At 32.1% G+C, this 20,862-nt stretch overlaps 2 protein-coding genes across 2 annotated transcripts; both read right to left on the bottom strand.

Moving 5' to 3' along the window:
• Positions 1-829: 829 nt before the first annotated feature.
• On the bottom strand, positions 830-8,873 carry LOC143046951 (uncharacterized). Its single transcript, XM_076219987.1, has 6 exons — positions 8,654-8,873; positions 6,839-6,995; positions 4,899-5,353; positions 2,448-2,552; positions 1,754-1,857; positions 830-1,106 (listed from the first exon to the last, which is right to left on the bottom strand). Exons 1-6 carry the CDS (start codon positions 8,802-8,804, stop codon positions 906-908), a joined length of 1,173 nt encoding a protein of 390 aa, XP_076076102.1. The 5' UTR covers positions 8,805-8,873; the 3' UTR covers positions 830-905.
• A 4,631-nt stretch (positions 8,874-13,504) lies between these two features.
• Positions 13,505-19,694, bottom strand: LOC143045218 (uncharacterized). The gene is made up of 6 exons (XM_076217571.1): positions 19,466-19,694; positions 18,470-18,626; positions 16,569-17,023; positions 15,273-15,377; positions 14,569-14,672; positions 13,505-13,800 (listed from the first exon to the last, which is right to left on the bottom strand). The coding sequence occupies exons 1-6, from the start codon at positions 19,614-19,616 to the stop codon at positions 13,600-13,602; spliced, it is 1,173 nt and encodes a 390-aa protein (XP_076073686.1). The 5' UTR covers positions 19,617-19,694; the 3' UTR covers positions 13,505-13,599.
• Between the last annotated feature and the right edge of the window lie 1,168 nt (positions 19,695-20,862).

Here is a 20,862-nt window from a genome sequence, read left to right as displayed (position 1 = left end):
TAACGTTAAAAGTACACTTTTTTTCAGCACCAGATGCATATTTCGAAAATAAATGTCTCTTCGGCGATGCTAGAGGTCGAAATATTTGAAAATAAAAAGCTTATTCAAAAGATAAAGATCTATTGTATATAATAATCCAAAATGGTACAAACATTATAGTTAAAGCCGGACAAGGAATCAGAGCTTTGCATGAGAGAGATACAATTCTTAATTTATAATAATTTCTAATATTTTGGAAAAGCAAAATTTAATAACAAAAAAATCCGTATTTTCCTGGCAGTACTGGAATACTGGTTACTGGGCTGTTGATACCCTCGGAGACTAACAGTCCACCAGGAGAGGCATCGGGCCAGTGATAGTTATAACATTTACGATAATATTTTTTTTGCACCAGATGCGCATTTCGACAATAAAAAGTAAAATCACAAAAATACTGAACTTAGAGGAAAATCAATTCGGAAAGTTCATAATGACATGGCAAATGTAACTTCAGTTATTATTTGAAAATCAAAAAATTAAAAAGACGAATAGCCTTAATTCGAAAAGGTATAAAAGGTACAGCCAAAGGTGGGCAATGAACCAGAGCATTGCAAGAGGGAGATCCATTCCTTAATTTTAAATAATTTCTATTGGAAATATAATGCCACATTGGAATTTAAAATTCGACAAATACAAAATGTCTTAAGATCGCACTGTATATGCGCATATCGAGAAAAATCAACTTTATCAGTATTAGTTACGGCTAAGATATGTCGAAGATAGTATTGATGAAAAAGTCTGTAGCTATCAATAGATAACAATGACAGAAGTCAAATTGATAAAATAGATATAAACAAAAACCAAAACTTTATTCTAAAAAGCGATATGAGAGGATATAATAAGAATGTGTCCTTAATACGTTACAGTCACCAGAATGTCGTGCTTGATTGTCTATTATCTAATTCTGCATCGAATATTTGTTGTGCTATTGACCACCCTGTTCTTACGGGTGCGGAAATGTTCAGGTCACCTGTTATCTGTTGCACCAGTTTCCCTCCGATCGAGGCAAATGTGTCCATGTAAATCATAAGACCACTCCATGCATTTGAAGACAAATCATACTCAATCTGGAATTTGAAATAAAATGAGTTACCATCTGTTTAGAAATCTTTTATTCTTTGTCTACACAATATATAGATATAGGAAAATATAGTTTTAACTATTTTGATCTGAGCGTCACTATTGAGTCTTATGTAGACGAAATGCGCGGCTGGCATATTAAATCATAGGCCTTGTACCTTTGATAATTATTGACACCACTGGGTCGATGCCACTGCTTGTGGACGTTTCGTCCCCGAGGGTATCACAAGCCCAGTAGTCAGGACTTTGGTGTTGAAATGAATATCAATTATATTGTCATTTTTAATAAATTCACTGTTTGCAAAAGTGGAAATATTCGAAATACTAAAGATGTTCTCTTCCCAGGCATAGATTTAAATACCGTAGCCGTATTTAGCCAAATTTTTGTTGAAGTTTGGGTCCTCAATTCACTTTATCTTTGTACTTGTTTGGCTTTCTAACTAATTTGATCTGAGCGTCATTGATGAGTCTTTTGTAGTCGAAACGCGAGTCTGGCGTATTAAATTATAAGCCTTAAAAAGTTGTGTCTTTGATAATAAATTTTGAAATTGCAATATCTACATTCTTTGACGAAACAGTGCAGTTAATAGAGCAAGAGACAAATTGTATGATAACACATACTGTAAGTACATACCTTTGTTATCAGTTCTTTGTCTTTTATTTTAGTGTACATGTCTTTTAGGAATGTAATTTCAGCCATTGCTTTGTTCTTTTGTCTTGCAGTATCTGAACCACAAACTATGATAACAAGCACATTTATGATCGAAGGTTTTGACATTCAATATGATTGCAAAATTATTTAAAAATCTATATTTTCTGATAAGCATTTAACTTGGTAGTTAAAGGCTTCATTGAAAAGGCTAGATATAAATATGACGATTTTTTTATTTAGATTTAGTGCAAGTTTATTGTTTGCTAATTGTATTATAGTTAACATTTCATGTAAGCCTCAGCTCGAAATTCCTTCACTTTTATATAACAATATAAGTGTGTGTTTTTTTATACACTACAATATAACTTTTTTCAAAATTGCACACTATGAACGTGACTCAAATATCACGTCTCGTAAAGTAAATACTTAGAATGCGTCCGATATGTATTTTTTAACGCATGTAAACCTTGTTCTCATACTGATTCTGATAAGATTAACTCCCATGTTGTATTCAATGGACCACCTTCAGTTTAAGACATGTAAAACACATATTAAAAGCAATTACAATTAATTTTCAAAATGAAAACTACAAGAAATGTAAAATCAATTTTAGAAAAAGGAAGTCATATAATATGTTTCTCCATTAATTTGGAGACTAATCTAACCAGAGACCTACCTGACTCAATGATCCAACTTATTGTGTATTTCTTAGCGTCTAATTTGTCACAAGACAAACAAGATGATACACAACGTTTTCTCCTGAAGAGTGTTCCAAGTGTCCCTGAAAAAAATTCATCCATTTATGTTTTGGTATTTTTTTTTTTATATAATTTAATAAGTACTGCCTGTGAGTTTGGAGTCTATTTGTCGATGTACAAATACTACTATATCAGAGGAATGCCAGGGTTATCTAAATAATGGCCTTTGAGGTAACACCGTGTTCATTTGCATTATCTAAATAATGGCATTTGAGGTAACACCGTGTTCATTTGCTTTATCTAAATAATGGCCTTTGAGGTAACACCGTGTTCATTTGCTTTATCTAAATAATGGCATTTCAGGTAACACCGTGTTCATTTGCTTTATCTAAATAACGGCATTTGAGGTAACACCGTGTTCATTTGCTTTATCTAAATAATGGCCTTTGAGATAACACTGTGTTCATTTGCTTTATCTAAATAATGGCATTTGAGGTAACACCGTGTTCATTTGCTTTATCTAAATAATGGTCTTTGAGGTAACACCGTGTTCATTTGCTTTATCTAAATAATGGCCTTTGAGTTAACACCGTGCTCATTTGCTTTATCTAAAGAATGGCATTTGAGGTAACACCGTGTTCATTTGCCTTATCTAAATAATGGCATTTGAGGTAAAACCGTGTTCATTTGCCTTATCTAAATAATGGCCTTTGAGTTAACACCGTGTTCATTTGCTTTATCTAAATAATGGCATTTGAAGTAGCACCGTGTTCATTTGCTTTATCTATTGAGGTAACACCGTGTTCATTTGCGTTATCTAAATAGTGACCTTTGAGGTAACACCGTGTTCATTTGCTTTATCTAAATAATGGCATTTGAGGTAACACCGTGTTCATTTGCCTTATCTAAATAATGGCCTTTGAGTTAACACCGTGTTCATTTGCTTTATCTAAATAATGGCATTTGAGGTAGCACCGTGTTCATTTGCTTTATCTATTGAGGTAACACCGTGTTCATTTGCTTTATGTAAGTAATAGCCTTTGAGGTAACACCGTGTTCACTTGCTTTATCTAAATAATGGCATTTGAGGTAACACCGTGTTCATTTGCTTTATCTAAACAATGGCCTTTCAGGTAACACTGTGTTCATTTACTTTATCTAAACAATGGCATTTGAGATAACAGCGTGTTTATTTGCTTTATCTAAATAATGGCATTTGAGGTTACACCGTATAATATAAAAAAAGAAGATGTGGTATGATTGCCAATGAGACAACTATCCACAAAAGACCAAGATGACACAGACATTAACAACTATAGGTCACCGTACGGCCTTCAAAAATGAGCAAAGCCGATACCGCATAGTCAGCTATAATAGGCCCCGATAAGACAATGTAAAACAATTCAAACGAGAAAACTAACAGCCTTATTTATGTAAAACAAAATGAACGAAAAACAAATATGTAACACATAAACAAACGACAACCACTGAATTACAGGCTCCTGACTTTGGACAGGCGCATACATAAATAATGTGGCGGGGTTAAACATGTTAGCGAGATCCCAACCTTCCCCCTAACCTGGGACAGTGGTATAACAGTACAACATAAGAACGAAATATAAAAACCGTGTTCATTTGCTTTATCTAAATATGGCATTTGAGGTAACACCGTGTTTATTTGCTTTATCTAAATAATGGCACTTGAGGTAACACCGTGTTCATTTGCTCTATCTTAATAATGGCATTTGAGGTAACACCGTGTACACGTGGAATATCTTTATCTTTTAATACATTGTTGGAATTGTCCTCATAGCCGACGGCGGCAGACAAAATAATGTAAGGATGTATTTTATCCCTTTCTGCAAAGTCAGTATGTGTTAAATGAAGGTTGGTGTCAACAACGGCAATCAGTAACATAAACCATAGACGGACATACAACACCCTGTCAAAAATAGAGTCAAATCATATAGACAAAGACTATGAAATAAACAGTAGGAACACCACAAAAAGCTGGCAATGATCTCAATTCCTAGGAAGGGTAAAACGTACTAAAGAAACATACTAACCTTTCCTTAATGATTGTCATTAGTCTCATTTTTTAGTTATAATGTCATTATTGAAACCCATTGTAATGCATTTTATGTATTATCTAATGTTTGAAATCAAAACAATGATAAGGCTGATGAAACGGAACTTAAAGCCATTGTGAGATTCCAAGATTTCCAGTGATTTTAATATTCCATAACAGCAAGTTTCACAAAGACAGTATTCGTATGTTTATGCCAGTACCAAGGCACAGTTGGTAACAAGGCAGGTTATACACACGGTAACTTAATCTAGTATCCTTATTGCCTTATTGTTTTAAATAGTATAAAGATTATAAAAAGAGATAGGTGATAATTTGAATATATTTTCAATTGAAAACTTACTTTCCCAAACAGGTAAGACTGCATCTTTTATAGCATTTATAACGACAGGTGCTTTTTCTGATACTATCTGACCAACTGTTTTCAATGCATTTTCAAAGTCATCGAAAGGCTTACCAATAAGCCCCTTTAAATTGCCTATAATATTGTTTACATCCCCACTAATAGCTTGAATTATCTCTCTTCCGGCTTTCGCAATTGATCCTCCAAGTGATCGGAACGCATCAGCTGCAGGTGATGCTATATATTTTCCACCTTTTATAAGCACCTTAGCAACTTTTATCAGATCTTCTCCTATGTTTTCAAGAAACGGGCCCAACCGATATCCAAAGAAGTCTTTAGCTCCGACGGCCCATTGTGCAATTTCCTTCATTACCTCTCCGGCATAGGTAACCGGACGGTAATTGCCTATTGAAATTTTACTAACCACTTCCTCAGATAAAGATGGAATTTTTACGCTAAAACAAAAATAATTTAAATAACTATTTAGCATTTATGTAAAATTGTGACTTCCTGATATGTAATATATAAGTGATTATCTGGCAGTAGCTTATAGGTATCAGTTATTTAAAATGCCATAAAACGTAACTACCCCCTAAAGTTCTTACTTAGCAGGGAAACGCTGCTAAAATTAAGAAATAATTAACGGAAGCCATAGATTTGTTGAAAATTTACACATGGCCTTGACCGTGATATTCGGATTTTATCCTGGTCAAGGCAGGCGTTGTCTGCCTAAACGTTTTGTTGACAAATTTATGTTAATTGCGCATGCTTTGTTTATAACCTTGATATGTATCATTGCCATGCATGTGTTTGTGAGATTTGAAATACTATTGCCTCTTATTATTAAACTCGGAAACAGTGGCAGCATCATTCTTGTTGTCGCTGTTTCAGAGTTTGCTAATTTATCTCATATGAGATTTTCGGTTGACTGCTAGGTATATTTTGTCTCTGCTTTGTTGAACATTCTGTTTTCGTTTATCAATTGCGTACTTATTGAATAAGGATAAATGTTTTTATCAAACTGTTTGCGATTAGCAGTGCTCTCTAACATTTTCAGAATTAGAACAGTATTTGAAAGAACAATATCATTTACCTATTGACATTAAAGTTAACTGAAAATAAAGTCCATAAATAAAGGCAACAGAAGTAAACCAGTGTTCAAAAGTCATAACTCGATTGAGAGAAAACAAATACGGGTTAAAGTTGTTAATGTCTGTGTCATTTTGGTCTTTTGTGGATAGTTGTCTCATTGGCAATCATACCACATCTTCTTTTTTATAGTAACACTAAAGGGAACACATCGATTATAAGAGGCAAACAAAAGAACAACAGGAAAACTGAAGTGCTAGAAAAACAAACGGCAACATTCCTAGAAATGCAACTATATAAAAATGACAAAATCAAAACACGATCAATCAAGTTATATTATACGAGTATTGTGCAAAAATGTTCTTGCATGTGTTTGTGCTGTAATTCTCTCACGTTGTACTGTCGTTTTAGCGATACATGTATATTTTTTTTAACATTCTCATAACGCGAGAAGTTTGGCTAGCTTTCAAATTAGGTTCAACACACCAAGTATCAAGTCAGGAAAGTTATCAAAGAGTTGTTTCTAAGTATTTTGGTGTTTGTTTGGTTGCAAGTCAGTGTTCATGTTTACCTTTGTTTTCCTCTTAGAGTGAATGTGTTTCTCGCAGTTTTAGTTTGTTATCCGAATTTGTGTTCTCTCAATCGATTTATGACTTTTGAACAACAAATACCACTGTTGCCTTTATTATAATATGGTTCACTTACAGACTTCCTGTAGGTGCTCTTGATGTTATTTATTTTTCCGATAGACATTATATAATCATTTTATTGATACCTTAAGCTTATTTAAAGATAAAATTCAAAGGAACTGATGTTTTAAATATGATCACTTATAATTGTACATAACTTACTTAGCACAAAGATCTGTTTTGCAGGTAGAACATCCATCTATTGTACTGTTAAGTCTATTTTGGCAGTTTCCAGCAAAAACAGATTGTGTAGATACAGTATCATTTAAGCGATTTGCAATCAGGAACAACAGCTGTTTCCGAGCTTCCTTGTCAATACCTGAAAATTCAAGCTAGTTTTAACATTCTCTTTAAATTACCTTAATCCTTATCGACGCAGTAATTAGTTGTAATAGGAAAGAAGTAATGATTAGATCAAATATTCTTCTTATACCTTATCGCAGATGACCATACTGTGCATGCTTTGTATTGGATGCCATTTACGACTGGATATCATTTGCTATGTAAAAAATGTAGTTATTATAAAACTAATAGTTCAATTATCTGTGTGGACCGTTTAACCCGAATTTGACTAATCTGTTCCCGTTTTTTGTTTTGTTGGTGGTCTGTTATTTAAGCCTCAAGCGTACAGGATGAAGCGTTTTTCATTGATTAAACAGTTTCACGAACAGTAAATAAAGGCAACAGTAGTATACCGCTGTTCAAAACTCATAAATCCATGGACAAAAAACAAAATCGGGGTAACAAACTAAAACCGAGGGAAACGCATTAAATATAAGAGGAGAACAACGACACAACACCGAAAAGCAACACACAAAACACCACGAGAATAACAAACGAATCTTAATGCTGCGTCCGTACTGACCAATTTAGGTATGTTTTGGTTTGTTGGTGTTATATATTATTTTCCCTAAAAGGAACTCCATAAGAAACCTAATACACACAAACAACACATTTCGGATTAGGTTTTGAGCGACGAATTAAAGTAAAATCGGTTTAATTTTTCATTACTTTCACTAAATTGTTGCCGCTGATGTAGGACTTCTGTTCTGGCATGATAAATATGTGCATTTTAACTCTAACGTTTCAGCTGTCTACGATTATTATATTATACTTAGTTCGTCGCTCAAAACCTAATCCGAAATGTGTTGTTTGTGTGTATTAGGTTTCTTATGGAGTTCCTTTTAGGGAAAATAATATATAACACCAACAAACCAAAACATACCTAAATTGGTCAGTACGGACGCAGCATTAAGATACATTACCCGAGAATGATCGGTTTGGAGTCAGACTAATGAGTTAAGGTAGTGTGACATGTCTTCCTGCGTCGTGTCACAATGTGAACTAACTAGTTACAAATCTAACTCAGTGGTGAAAAGCATCATATACAATCGTCTTAAATATGCATTTAAAAAGTAAAATAACAAAAATACCGAACTTCGAGGAAAATTCAAAACGGCAAGTTCAAAATTGAATGCCAAAATCAAAGCTCAAATACATCATACGAATCCATACCAACTGTCATATTCCTGAATTGCTACTGAATTTTATTATGCAGAAAAAGGTGGATAAAACCTGGTTTTATAGCTAGCTAAACTCCTCACTTGTTTCACAGTGGCATAAAATTTCCTTTTATTGACAACTATTTTAGAACAAAACAAACAGACATAACAGGTAAAAATTTATCAAAAAACAGGTACAGCATTCAACATTGTGTTATGACATTAATCACTATAAAACAAACATATATGTAACAAAACATTTGTTGTTGAATAATCATTTGTCATCATTGTCGTCATCATGTTAAAAAAAGGCAAAATAAGTAAAACATATTCTGTAAGCAGATGATAAAGAAATACATTGAAAGTACACTTGTTTTCTTGATGATTTTTTTTTCTACATATTTTGTATGTTAAATGTCTCCAAACAGTGAAATAAAATTGAAAAGCAGTTTGAAAAAATATAATCTAAACTTACTTTTGACAATGGTAACATCAAGTTCTGCAACATTTATTGCTTGGCGCTTTTTTCTTCCTTCTACGAAAGTAAAGGAGAAGTTAAAAAGAAAATAACAAAATAGATACACTGAGATTGAAGTCATCGTAAAAGTTATAGCTTGTACAGTCATTAGAATCTAGAGACTAAAGTATATAACTTGTAGCTGTGTGTGTTTAATAACTTCAAAATGCATACGCATTTACAGAAATACAACATGCGGTTGTTTTTCGGCATGATAAGTTGTTTACTTATGCATATGAGCTGTCAAAACTTTTAACATGATATACCTTAAAACTTGTTTACTTGTTTTTAAAATTTCAGACTATGTAAAACTTGACATGAATTGTTGAAAAAAAATAATCATTCACAATTATGATTGCATAACGAGGAAGTTTTCACAAGTCATTCGGGTCATCCTTGTAATTTCGAATAGATCGCCTGAGAACTATCTAAATGGTGAAGGTAATGACTAACTAAATCGCTTTAAACGTGTAATTTACACCTTTGTGTTCATAAGAAATACATGCACGTGTCGTGAAAAAATTTACACTTTATATATATTCCCAGTCACATTTCATTAAGGCATACAATACAGTAGCAACAACAGATACTAATTCGTCTACAACTTTACCACTTTGTTGCAAAAATAAATTAACATCCCTAATTTGCGGGAATAATTCCTAAGTCATCAAATCGTTTCTGTAAATTTGAAAGTAATTGTAAAGGAAAACGAACATGTTGTATATCTAATTATTTGGATTCTACTTTAGAGCCAAATTCAAAAGCCAATATAGACTTTATATTTTCTATCACCAATACGTTCTTATTGAGAAAAAAAAAAGGAAATTGAATCTTCAGCAGTTTATGAAACCTATGTTTAGCTAACATACTTTTATTGATCCGTTATTTTCTTAAAAGTTGTTTCGGATTTAGAGCCAGTACAGGTTTACAACTCTCCGTACAGTATTGAAAGCATGTGTCTCTTCTAGTGTCGCAGGTATAAAACATTGCCTACTGCGGCTCGGGTAAGCTAATTTTTTAAATTTTCTTTTTTTTACAACTGCAACAAAAACAGTACACTTTCCATTCAAGCCTCAATTTGCAAAAATGAATACAATTATAAGTCAAAGCACGAAGTTTTTACTCACAGCAAACAGTTAGAACTATAAAATGTCCCTATAAAGGAAAACCAACAGTCTAATCTATTTTAAAAAATAAACACTTATGAACTATAATTATACGTCTTTAAACTTCATATTTAATAAATATGTTTTCCATTCTTAATACTGACGGTATGTGTTCTGACCAATTTGATTTTATTAAAGCTTTATTTTGTAGCTTAATCTTTGTTTGAAACAATGTGTTGCTGTTGTCAACGTTCGGACTTCAGTATGCATTATTATCAACTTTTGTTTGGTGGGTGCAACGCAAAGTTGAAAACACTGTAGAATGTCAAACATATCATTATGACACAGGGATGAGTTTATCTTTAGCCTCATTACTCCTGATTTATAAAACTGACATTTGTATATAAGACAATCATGACTAAAACAGTATTTAGAAGATACAGAAAGTTTGATATGCTGCTTTTAGATGCTCTTGGAATTAACTTGCATTATAACTGAGCCCTCAACATGCCTTCAAACTTAACAATCACAAACCTCATTGCTAATATATAGAATACAATTGTAAGCCATCAATCAGAAAGTACCATACTAGTACGTAGTCTACCAATTCGTTTTAAGTCTTAAAGAATGAACTGATATACGTCAATGAAGTCTGAATTAATAACTGGAAGACGAAATATATAGCGAACGTTAAGTCAAAAGGTAACTGTTACCTCTACATAGTATAAAAGGAATGTGACGTGGTTGCAAATGATACATTTCTCCACCATAAACATGATAAAACAGCTGAAAAAGACGTCAACAACAAAATGTCATTGTTGAACCTCTAGCAATGTGCAAAACCAACTCCGTAGAAAGTTATGAAAGGCATTGTCATAACGAATTTCGAAATAATTCATAATATCAAAACTTACTTAGCATTGTTCCTTAAACTAAGCTTTCAAAGGATTAACAAAATGAAGCCAATTGGATATGACGCCATTTGTACAATGAGCGGTTGCCATCTTGAAAAAAATAACATTTTTGATGGCCAGCAGCTGATTTTTTTTAATAATCGTAAAGTCAACTTTCATACCAAATTTCATTCTTGTATCACGATTTGCACAATTATTTCCATAATATCTCCCACTAATAAAAAAAAATATGAGAAAAAGAACGTTCACAATTTATTTCTTTTGGTTGTTTTTGTTTAGTGTGTAAATAACTCTAAATGGGCTAAATACATGCAAATCATAATAGTTTCTATAAAACAAATGGGAACTTACATTACATGAACACTGTCTGAGATATAGCAAAACACATAATGAACCATTTTTTTTTTTAAACATGCAGACCAATGTATAGATTGTGATTGTCCTTAACAATGCATGATACATATTGTAACATCGTGTGTGGAACCTTTTAAAAACAAAACATGAATGACCTTAAATTGAACATGATTTTCCTGATACAAATATTGAGTATTGCTGAAAAGCAATCAACATTTTCACGAACATTGTTTTACCAAAGGTTGAAAATAAAACAGATATGGAAGATATATGAACAATCAAGGACACATAGACGATAAGACGTCGTAAGTATGCGTTTAATGTATTACGGAAGGCACAAATGGTCGAAGTTTGCAACATTCTTAATTTTGCCTCGGTATCACGCATTGCTTTTTAAACAGCTCCACACTAAACAGGACAACAGGCCGATCACAGTTACCAATGAAGTAGTTTCCGGCGATCACATTTTTTTTCAAATGTTTTCATTTCTCTGAATTATTTGCAAAGATGCTAGTACTAATAAGTTATTTTCTTAAAAAAAAAACTTCTACGTGTTTATTAGATGTCTATCTCCTCAGTATTGTCGTTAATCAACAGTTAACTCGACCACATACATTATAATGAAAAGTATGTGATTAATAATGTTATTAACATGATTGCATTCTATCATCATATAAACAAATAGCAACAATATTCATCGACATTTTGTTTGAAAAAATATGAAAACAAAGATATTAAAAAATGAAAGAAGATGAATAAAATTAAGAAAATTAATGAAAATAAAACAAATAAATAAAAGTAATTAAAGAAATATTGAAGAGTGAATAAAGTAAAACAAATTGAGTTAGTTCAATAAAGTAGTTTAAGATTGACTTGTCTGTATTTTAGAAATTATTCAGGAAATATTTCAATATTTCCTCTTTTCATATCTTCGAGTATTATAAGTAGATACGCTTTGAGTACTTCAGACACTTGAGTAGTGTTAATAACATTTTAGAGAATTTGTTTAACAAAAATGTAAATCTATTCAGCCTTTTCTGTGATTTATATAATCATTACCATTAAAACTGGAAGACTTTTCCAGTAGTTGAAGACATGAAGACATGAATGTAAATTTTTAATTCAATGTATTCATATAATTGAAAAACTTTAACATGAGACACATAATGCATAGTAAATGTGCTCTTTCTGCTAGCTCTTTATGATCAATGAAAAGTTATGTCGTACCAAAGAGAAACAATTTTAGAAATGAATCTTTAAATACGCTAATAAACTATTGTAGTCAGTACGCTTGTTAAAAATAGAAAAGGCTAGTTGAACACACTTACTAGAGATTGATCAAAGTTTTATAGGTTTCTTGTGTCATTAGGAAGAAAAAATTACAAAAATACTGATCTTTGAGGAAAATTCACTTACCCATCTTTCACCTCTCTTTTAAATGATCTGAATAAACCATTTCACTGACGTGAAACATATTAAAAACCTTCAATTTCCCAGAGGAGGCTCATGCAGTTGAGATGTTGTAATGGAAATTATGAAAACTTGTTACTTGAGACTGTGAGAGTTCACAGCCGTGAATGTGGAATAATTTCTAATTTGTTTTAATGACTTTATTGTTGCACTTACGTCATACCATTCTTATCTGCGTTCTCCTCTAGTGCGTAAACATATTTTATTGAAGTTTTTTTCATATCCAAGTAAAGGGCGTAAGAGTTATGTGTTTGTTAATATTCTAGGTAGTTTTTTAATGTGGCATGCGAATATACACGTTTTTTACAAATTTATTCAAATAATAATACAAAGGTTTGTTACTCTCCTTATCTAGTTTACGCCGATGTTTACACAAGAAAGGGCATTCCCGTTTTTCGATTGGGATCATGTTTCTCAGTTGTTGGTGTTCTATGTTGTCTTATGTATAGTGTTTGTCTTTTTGTCATTTTTAGTATTTCTGCTATGGCATTACCAGTTTATTTACATGTACGCATCTTTGTCTCTCTTTTGAAAGCTCCGAAAAACTCTTCCGGATGATATGGTTACTTGTCCATTAACTGATTAAACATTTTTAGTCATTGTAATAATTGTTGTCAGTAGAAATCATTTGATTTGAGATGGTAACTGAAATTGGCGTCAAAATGATCAGTGTAATGGCATCACGCTACATACCCGTTGTTATAAATCACTCGAACTAAAATGATAGGAACAAAAAATGATTGAAAAAACCATAATCTCTAAAAGTCATCTAAAATTGAATTTCGTGAAATTCCCATTTGAGGACAAGTCCGTTAGATCGCCTTTTTTTTCTCACATATAGGGAGAAATTAACTTACAATTATCAGTTTTGGTTAAGGTTATAATATATTAAAGTTCATGCGGATGAAATACAATCAGTAGCTATCAGTAGATCATAATTACAATAGGCAAAGTAACCAAAACCATTTTGATAAAAATCAATACTTTATTCTAAAAAAATCTGTATGACAGAAAATGATACAAATGGTTCGTCCAAGTTACATGAAACGCATCCAATTTACTAGACTGTCGTGCGTGATTGTCTATCAGCTATTTCGGTAGCGAAAAACTGGTGTGCTATTGACATTCCTGTTTCTTCAGGTGATGAAATGTTCAGAACACCTGCAAACAATTGCATCTGTAATCCTCCGATCGTGAAAAACGAGTCCATATAAATCTGATCTGGACTATCAGGTGCAACTGAGGACAAATCATACTCAATCTGAAATACAAAATGACATTAGTCAGTATCCGTTAAGTAAGCTATTATTAATTGTTAACATAGCATGAATTCCAATGTCATAGGTTGAAAGTAGATGGAGACAGAATACAACGACATGTATTCATTTGTTGGTTTTAAGAATTATGTGTGGTGGTAAAACGTCATTACTTAACACATGGCTGGATTTACTTCTTTTCGTAGTACTAGTATTTCCACGAAAGGGTGCTTCATGGCATTAAAAGATACCTAACGTCATTTCGTCCCATTTTAAATCTCGATCAGTTAATTGGGAAATGAGGTAATATAATATTATTGTATTATTAAACAAAAGTAACACTGCGTCACAACAATGCCATCTCAAGCTCATGCCGTTTTAAATGAAGATAATAGTTCTTGAACAGGTAGCCTTTTTTATATTTAAGTACTCAACAGATGATGCCAAATCGTTCCGGCGTACAATCTAAAATATGTTGCTGTACTTCCACATAAGCTTTCATACTCTTAAGTCATTCACAGAACAGGGAAAAACTGTCTTGTTTAAAGCCAAGACCGACATACATTTACAGGAGAAAATAGTACAAATATTGTTACTCTTGCGACAAAGTATTCATTTTATGTTCATGAAATGCAGTTGAAAATATATAAACTGTTAAATCAAGTAAACTACTTGAAAACAAATCAAATCTTTACCTTTTCAGTTTGTAATATTGTGTAGTTAAGTTGAGTAAAATACAAATTGTATTTATGAAAGACATTATAGGTGCATACCTTTGTTATCTGTTCGTTGTCTTTTGTTTTATTGTACAGGTCTTTGAGGTATGTGATTTCGGTCATTGCTTGTTTCTTTTGTTTTGTTGTATCTGCACCACAAACTATGATAAAAAGTACTTGTCATTGATCTAAGGTATATAACATTCAATATGATCGCAAAATTGTTCACACAATTATATTTAATAATGAAGAATTGATTATGGTAAATAAAGGCTTCCCCAGAATGGATAGATATAAATCTGATGGTTATGTTGGGTGCCTTCTGAAAGTTTATTGTTTGCTGATTATAATTCAAATTTCATGTAAACTGCACTATTATAAATAGATTAGATACAGAACTTGAAGATATTTTATGGTAGTCAGCTTTGATTCATCGAAATTGTACTTAATCTACAAGACACAGTCCCATCTATTACGGGAATACTTAAACTTCTTCAGATGTGTACTTCTTTACACTTGTTAACTCTGTTTTCATACTTGTTCCGAAATGCTAAATACCCATTTTTATTCAACAGACACACCTCACTATCAGAAATGTAAAACAAGTTAACAGAATGATAATAGCAAGTAATGATTTATGAATTTTCCTAAAAGAAATGGTAGGGGCATTTTAGATTTAAATGAGGTAATATTATTTAAAAAGGAATTCATACGAGTTCTATTCTCCTTGTGCTTGGAGACTAATTTAACCAAATACCCACCTGAATCGATGATCTGACTTATTGTGTTTTTCTTAATGTCCAATTTGTCACAAGACGGACAAGATGATACACAACGTTTTCTCCTGAACAATTTTCCCAGTGTCTCTGTAATAAATGTTAAGAATACGTCAACTCATGTGTCATGTTTTGGCTGTTTACTCTATAAAAATCAGTATGGTGTTAAATGTCTGAACTTAAAATCTATGTTTGAAACAATTCGACATCGTTGGTTACTATTTATAATGATATGTTGATTCTTTATTTAACTAATTGATTTATAATATGCATGTTCCTGTCGCTTACAACACAGTCTTGAATAAAATGTCAATATTTAATTATCTATGTACTTTTTCTCTATTAGGTGTTTGAACATTTTTAACGGAGGAATTTTTTTGCATAGAAAATAGAATAAAAATGCCAAACATTGTTCCTAAACGGTACATATGATGGTCATAGTTGTAAATGTCTGTGTCATTTTGGTCTCTTGTGGACAGTTGTCTCATTGGCACCCTCTTCTTTTTTTTTTTATATATATAGCCGTTTGTGAACTTATGTTACACATCTGTTAGGCAGTAATACTATTCTAAGTTAATTACTTTGAATTCATATAAAGTCATTTATCAGACTAAGAACCATACAATTCGCCGTATTCATTCCTTTCTTTAAAGTCAGTTTGTGTAAAACGACGATGGGTATTAACGATCGAGGGCAATCAATAACATAACCTAAAGAGAGACATGCATCATCATGTCAAAATCATTTCAAAGGAAGAGCAAACAGACAAATACTTTACAGAAAAAAACATCACGAGCGCCATACAAAAATGGCGATGAACTCAATTGCTTGGAAGGTTAAAATTCCAACTTCACTTATGGAACTGGTTCTAACAGTACATCGTTTCTCAGGGCTTCTTGTCAATTCAGAAAAACCATATGACTTAAATTTAATATGCATACCATTTAGTTTTCCTTAATGATGTCACTTATCTATTTTTTTTCAGTAATGATAGCATTATTGATCATTGCCCCTTATGTTTAACTAATAATTAAAAATCAAACACCTTAACCAAAACGACGAATATCTGATACAACAAAGTTTCCAAAAACCAGAGTCAGATACTTCCTGGATTTCAAAAGATTTAAATATTACATAATAGCAAGTTTCACTAAGACGTTCCGAAGCACAGTAGGCAACCGGACTGGTGAAACATTAGAGAACTAATTCTTTTCTTATTGGCTGAATGTTATATATAAAAAATTGATATTATTTAAAATATCTTTTGAATTAAAAACTTACTTTCCCAGACAGGTAATACTGCATCTTTGATGGCATTTAAAACGACAGGTGCCTTTTCTGATACTGTCTGACGAACTGTTTTCAATGCATTTTCAAAGTCTTCGAAAGGCTTACCAACTAGCCCCTTTATATCGCCTATGACATTGTTTACATCACCACTAATCGATTGAATTATCTCCCTTCCTGCATTCGCAATTGTTCCTCCAAGTGTTTGGAACGCATTAACTGCAGGTTTTGCTATATATTTTCCACCTTTTATAAGCACCTTAGCAACTTCTAGCAGATCTTCTCCTATGTTTTTAAGAAACGGACCCATTCGATCTCCCAAGAAGTCTTTAGCTCCAACTGCCCATTGAGCAATGTCCTTCATAACCTCCCCGGCATAGGTAATCGGACGGTAGTTGCCATTTGAAATTCTATTAAACACTTCCTCAGACAAAGATGGAATTTCTACACTGAAACAAAATTAATGTAAACATTCATTTAGCATCATGTGACATCCTGATGTGTAATAAATATTAAGTAATTGTAAAAGATTTGAATCCGCCAAATAACTACCGCCAAAATATTTCGTATATCTTCTTCAATGAAAATCGCGAAAATTTACATCCGCGAAAATAACCTGCTATACGGTATCAGTATTCGTTAGTCAATTTTGCCATTTATTTTTTATTACAAATGCCGTAAATAGTTATCTATGGTAAAATGCGTATAATTTAAAACAACAGACGCCCGTTTCGTTTATATAAGACTCATGAGTGACGCCCAGATCAAAACAGTTAGAAAGCCAAACAAGTATAAAGTTGAAAACATTGAGAACCCAAAATTCCCTTCAGATGTGGCAAATACAGCTAAGGTAGAAAATCCTTGTTATTTCAAATATTATATACTTATTATATATTATGTTATAGATAAAAAAGAAATGATATTGATTTGAATTCGATCTTCTTTACTATAAAATTTACCTCATAATTACAAGTACGATATTTCAAAACAATTGTTTACCGTTTTAACAGTCATTTAATTTGTAAATAAAGGCAACAGTAGTATACCGCTGTTCGAAATTCATAAATCAATTGAGAAAAAACAAATCCGGGTTACAAACTAAAACTGAGGGAAACACATCAAATATAAGAGGAAAACTACGACACAACTATAATATAACAATGGCCATTTTCCTGACTTGGTACAGGACATTGTAAGAAAAAATAGTGGTTTGAACATAGTTTTGTAGCATGCAAAACCTCCTGTTTTTATGGCAATGTTTAATATAACATTAAAACGACAACATAACATGACAGGACTACAAATATAATAAATGGGAGAACATGTAGGACAAAAAACACACGAATAACCAGTGACGCTCAGATAAAAAAAAAACGTTTAAAGAGATTTTGCGTATTTTTCCAGAGCGTCTCCATTTACCCCAGTGACGCTCGGATCAAAATTTACAAAAAGTCAAATGAAGTTCCAAGTGTAGATCTCATGACTGAACAGTCATATATGCTTAAATTTTAATCCTGGAATCTATGATGAGTTTATTTATTGGTTTTGATAGCGTGTGCTAAGAAGAATAGACTGGTACTTAACTGTTATTTACCAAGTTTGACATATTTGTATATTCCGAAGGCATTCTCAATATTTTTAGGAAAAAACCAACGAACCTACATATCAGAAGAGCGACTTAACCCGCTGATGTGTAACTGGCATTTGTTACTAGTAATTTCAGCGTAATAATACTCTTATTAGTATATTATAACGGAACATTATATCACTGTAGGAAGTTAGTGTATATCTAAAAGTATCCTTTGAATCAAGTTGATTTAGATAATATTCTTTTTAATTCTTACAAAGTTTTTGTTTTTAAAATTATTCTTCATAATTGTACAAAATCCACATACTTAGCGCAGATATCTGCTTTACACGTAGTACATCCATCTATTGTATGATTTAGTTTACTTTGGCAGCTTCCAGCCAAGTCAGATTGTGTAACTACAGTATCATTTAAGCGATCTGCTATCAAAAACATCAGCTGTTTCCTGGCTTCCTTGTCAATATCTGAAAGAAAAATGTTAACTATTTCTAACATTCTTCGTACAATGTAGAAATTTTAATGGTTTTTGGTGGGGTTCGTGTTTAGTTTTCTATGTTGTTTCTTGTTTGCTAATATTGGTCTGTTTGTCTTTTTATCATTTTTATCATTTTTAGCCATGGCTTTGTCAATTTGGTATCTTTCGCTCCTCGTTTAATGCCTATTGTAGATTTAATGGAAACAGGAAGGATCAATTATAAGTGCATATACCTTGGTTAACCGCAGGTTGCCATATTGTATATTTAGTGTCATTTACGACCATTCACTCGGTTTGTAAATAATATCATTGTTCTAAAACAAAAGCCCCAACGACATGCGTCTAAGTTTACCTTTGAACCAATGTGGACTGATCTGTTCAAGGTTTTTGTATGCTCAAAACCTTTTACCTCGAGCCTACATGATAAGGCGTATTCATTGACGAAACAAGTTTTGTTAGAAGAACAATCGGTTTCATTGTCTATTACTTCCACTCAATTGTTGCCGCTGCTGGTTAACTTCCTTTCTTATTTTTTTTTTTTTTTTTGCTTTTGATTTTATTCCTACGAGTATTTCAAATATACTTAATCTTAACCACAAAAATTAACTTTGCAGTTTAACGTTCAGGAAGTCCTCCATCATCATCATGATAAAATTTTTAAATTGCAAAACTAGGTGATTAGAAAAAAGAAATTTACTTGAAAATATTTAAGAAAGTGCTTTTTCTTCATATTATTTTTAAAGAATTTTGTATATCATGTTAAATCTCAACAAACAGAGAGATAACATTTGCATGCAGTTTGTAAAACAAAATAATCTCATAACTTACTTCTGACACTGGTTATATCAAGTTCCGTCAAATTTATTGCTTGACGCTTATGTCTTCCTTCAGCTAACGTAAAGGAGAAGTTGATGAAACAAAAACAAAACAGATACACTGAGATTGAAGTCATCGTAAAAGTTATAGCTTGCACAGTCATATAAACCTAGAGTTGAATATACACAACTTGTAGCACTGTGTGTAATATACCTTCAAATACACATTCACAGAAATACAACATACGTTTGTTTTGACATGTTAATTTGTATACTAACGCATGTATGTTGTCAAAACTTTTGACATGATTTATCTTAAAACATTTCCTTATTTATAAAATTTCATTCAGACAATGTAAAAATTGCCATAACAATAAATCATTCACAACTATTTCGTCTAAAAGAGGAAGTCTTCGTATATGATATACTGGTCATCATATATATATATATATATATATATATATATATATATATATATATATATATATATATATATATATATATATGTCGACTGCGAATAATCTATAAAATGAGGACAATGACATAAGGAATCGATTGTCACGTGTATTTAAAGACCAAACAGCCTATTCTGTTCTACCAGTGTTTTTTCCTTATAATTTTGTGTCAAGGTATTTTGTGATTTAAGGAACAAAATATGATGAAAACAATTGGGGTCACCGACTTAGTTTTGTCACTATAGCAACCTCAGTTTTGTGTTTTCTCAAATATTAACATGATATTTGCTTGATATCTAAACTCTCAAAAATCCAATTATTTAAAACCCTCAAGCATAACTCTTATTTCACGTGAAACAGTAGATTTGTATCTATCAAATACAGGTTCAAGAGTTTAAGACCCTTATTGTTTTGATCTTAAAAAACATGATTTATTTCATTCCCGCCCAAAATAAAAAGAATGAAAAACGTTTTCAGTATTAAACAATATCTACCTGTGATTTCTTCACAACAAATTCAAGAAAAGGAAAGTGCCATGCGTACTCTTCAAAATAAATATAGAAATGAATATGTCACCGACCTTTCAAAAATCTTTATGAGTAATTTTCATGTGTTTTCGTTCGTTTTGAAAAAAAGAGTTGTCTTACTTCAGAACATTGAATCTTACGTCATAGAACAAGTTTTCCTTGCTGGCGCACTTTTTGATAAAATCGCAAATTGGACGTGTAAAACCCACATTTAAATTTTCAAGAACAACAGCTATATGCACCTACTTTATTTTCCGGTAATATAAAATATCACATGTATGTATCAGTGTGAGTCACAGGATGTTGTTGCCGCACAAATTATTCTTCAGAAATACCGTCCGTCGGAATGGAAAATTGTTCGAAATAACATTTTATGCCACCTAAGTCTATTTTTGTGTTCTCCCTCTCATGAGCAAACTAATTGAAAA

This window comes from Mytilus galloprovincialis, chromosome 9 (genome assembly GCF_965363235.1).
Source record: "Mytilus galloprovincialis chromosome 9, xbMytGall1.hap1.1, whole genome shotgun sequence".
In the NCBI taxonomy this organism is placed as follows: domain Eukaryota; kingdom Metazoa; phylum Mollusca; class Bivalvia; order Mytilida; family Mytilidae; genus Mytilus; species Mytilus galloprovincialis.
The sequence above is the reverse complement of the archived record's forward strand: the minus strand, read 5'-3'. Positions and strand labels throughout refer to the sequence as shown.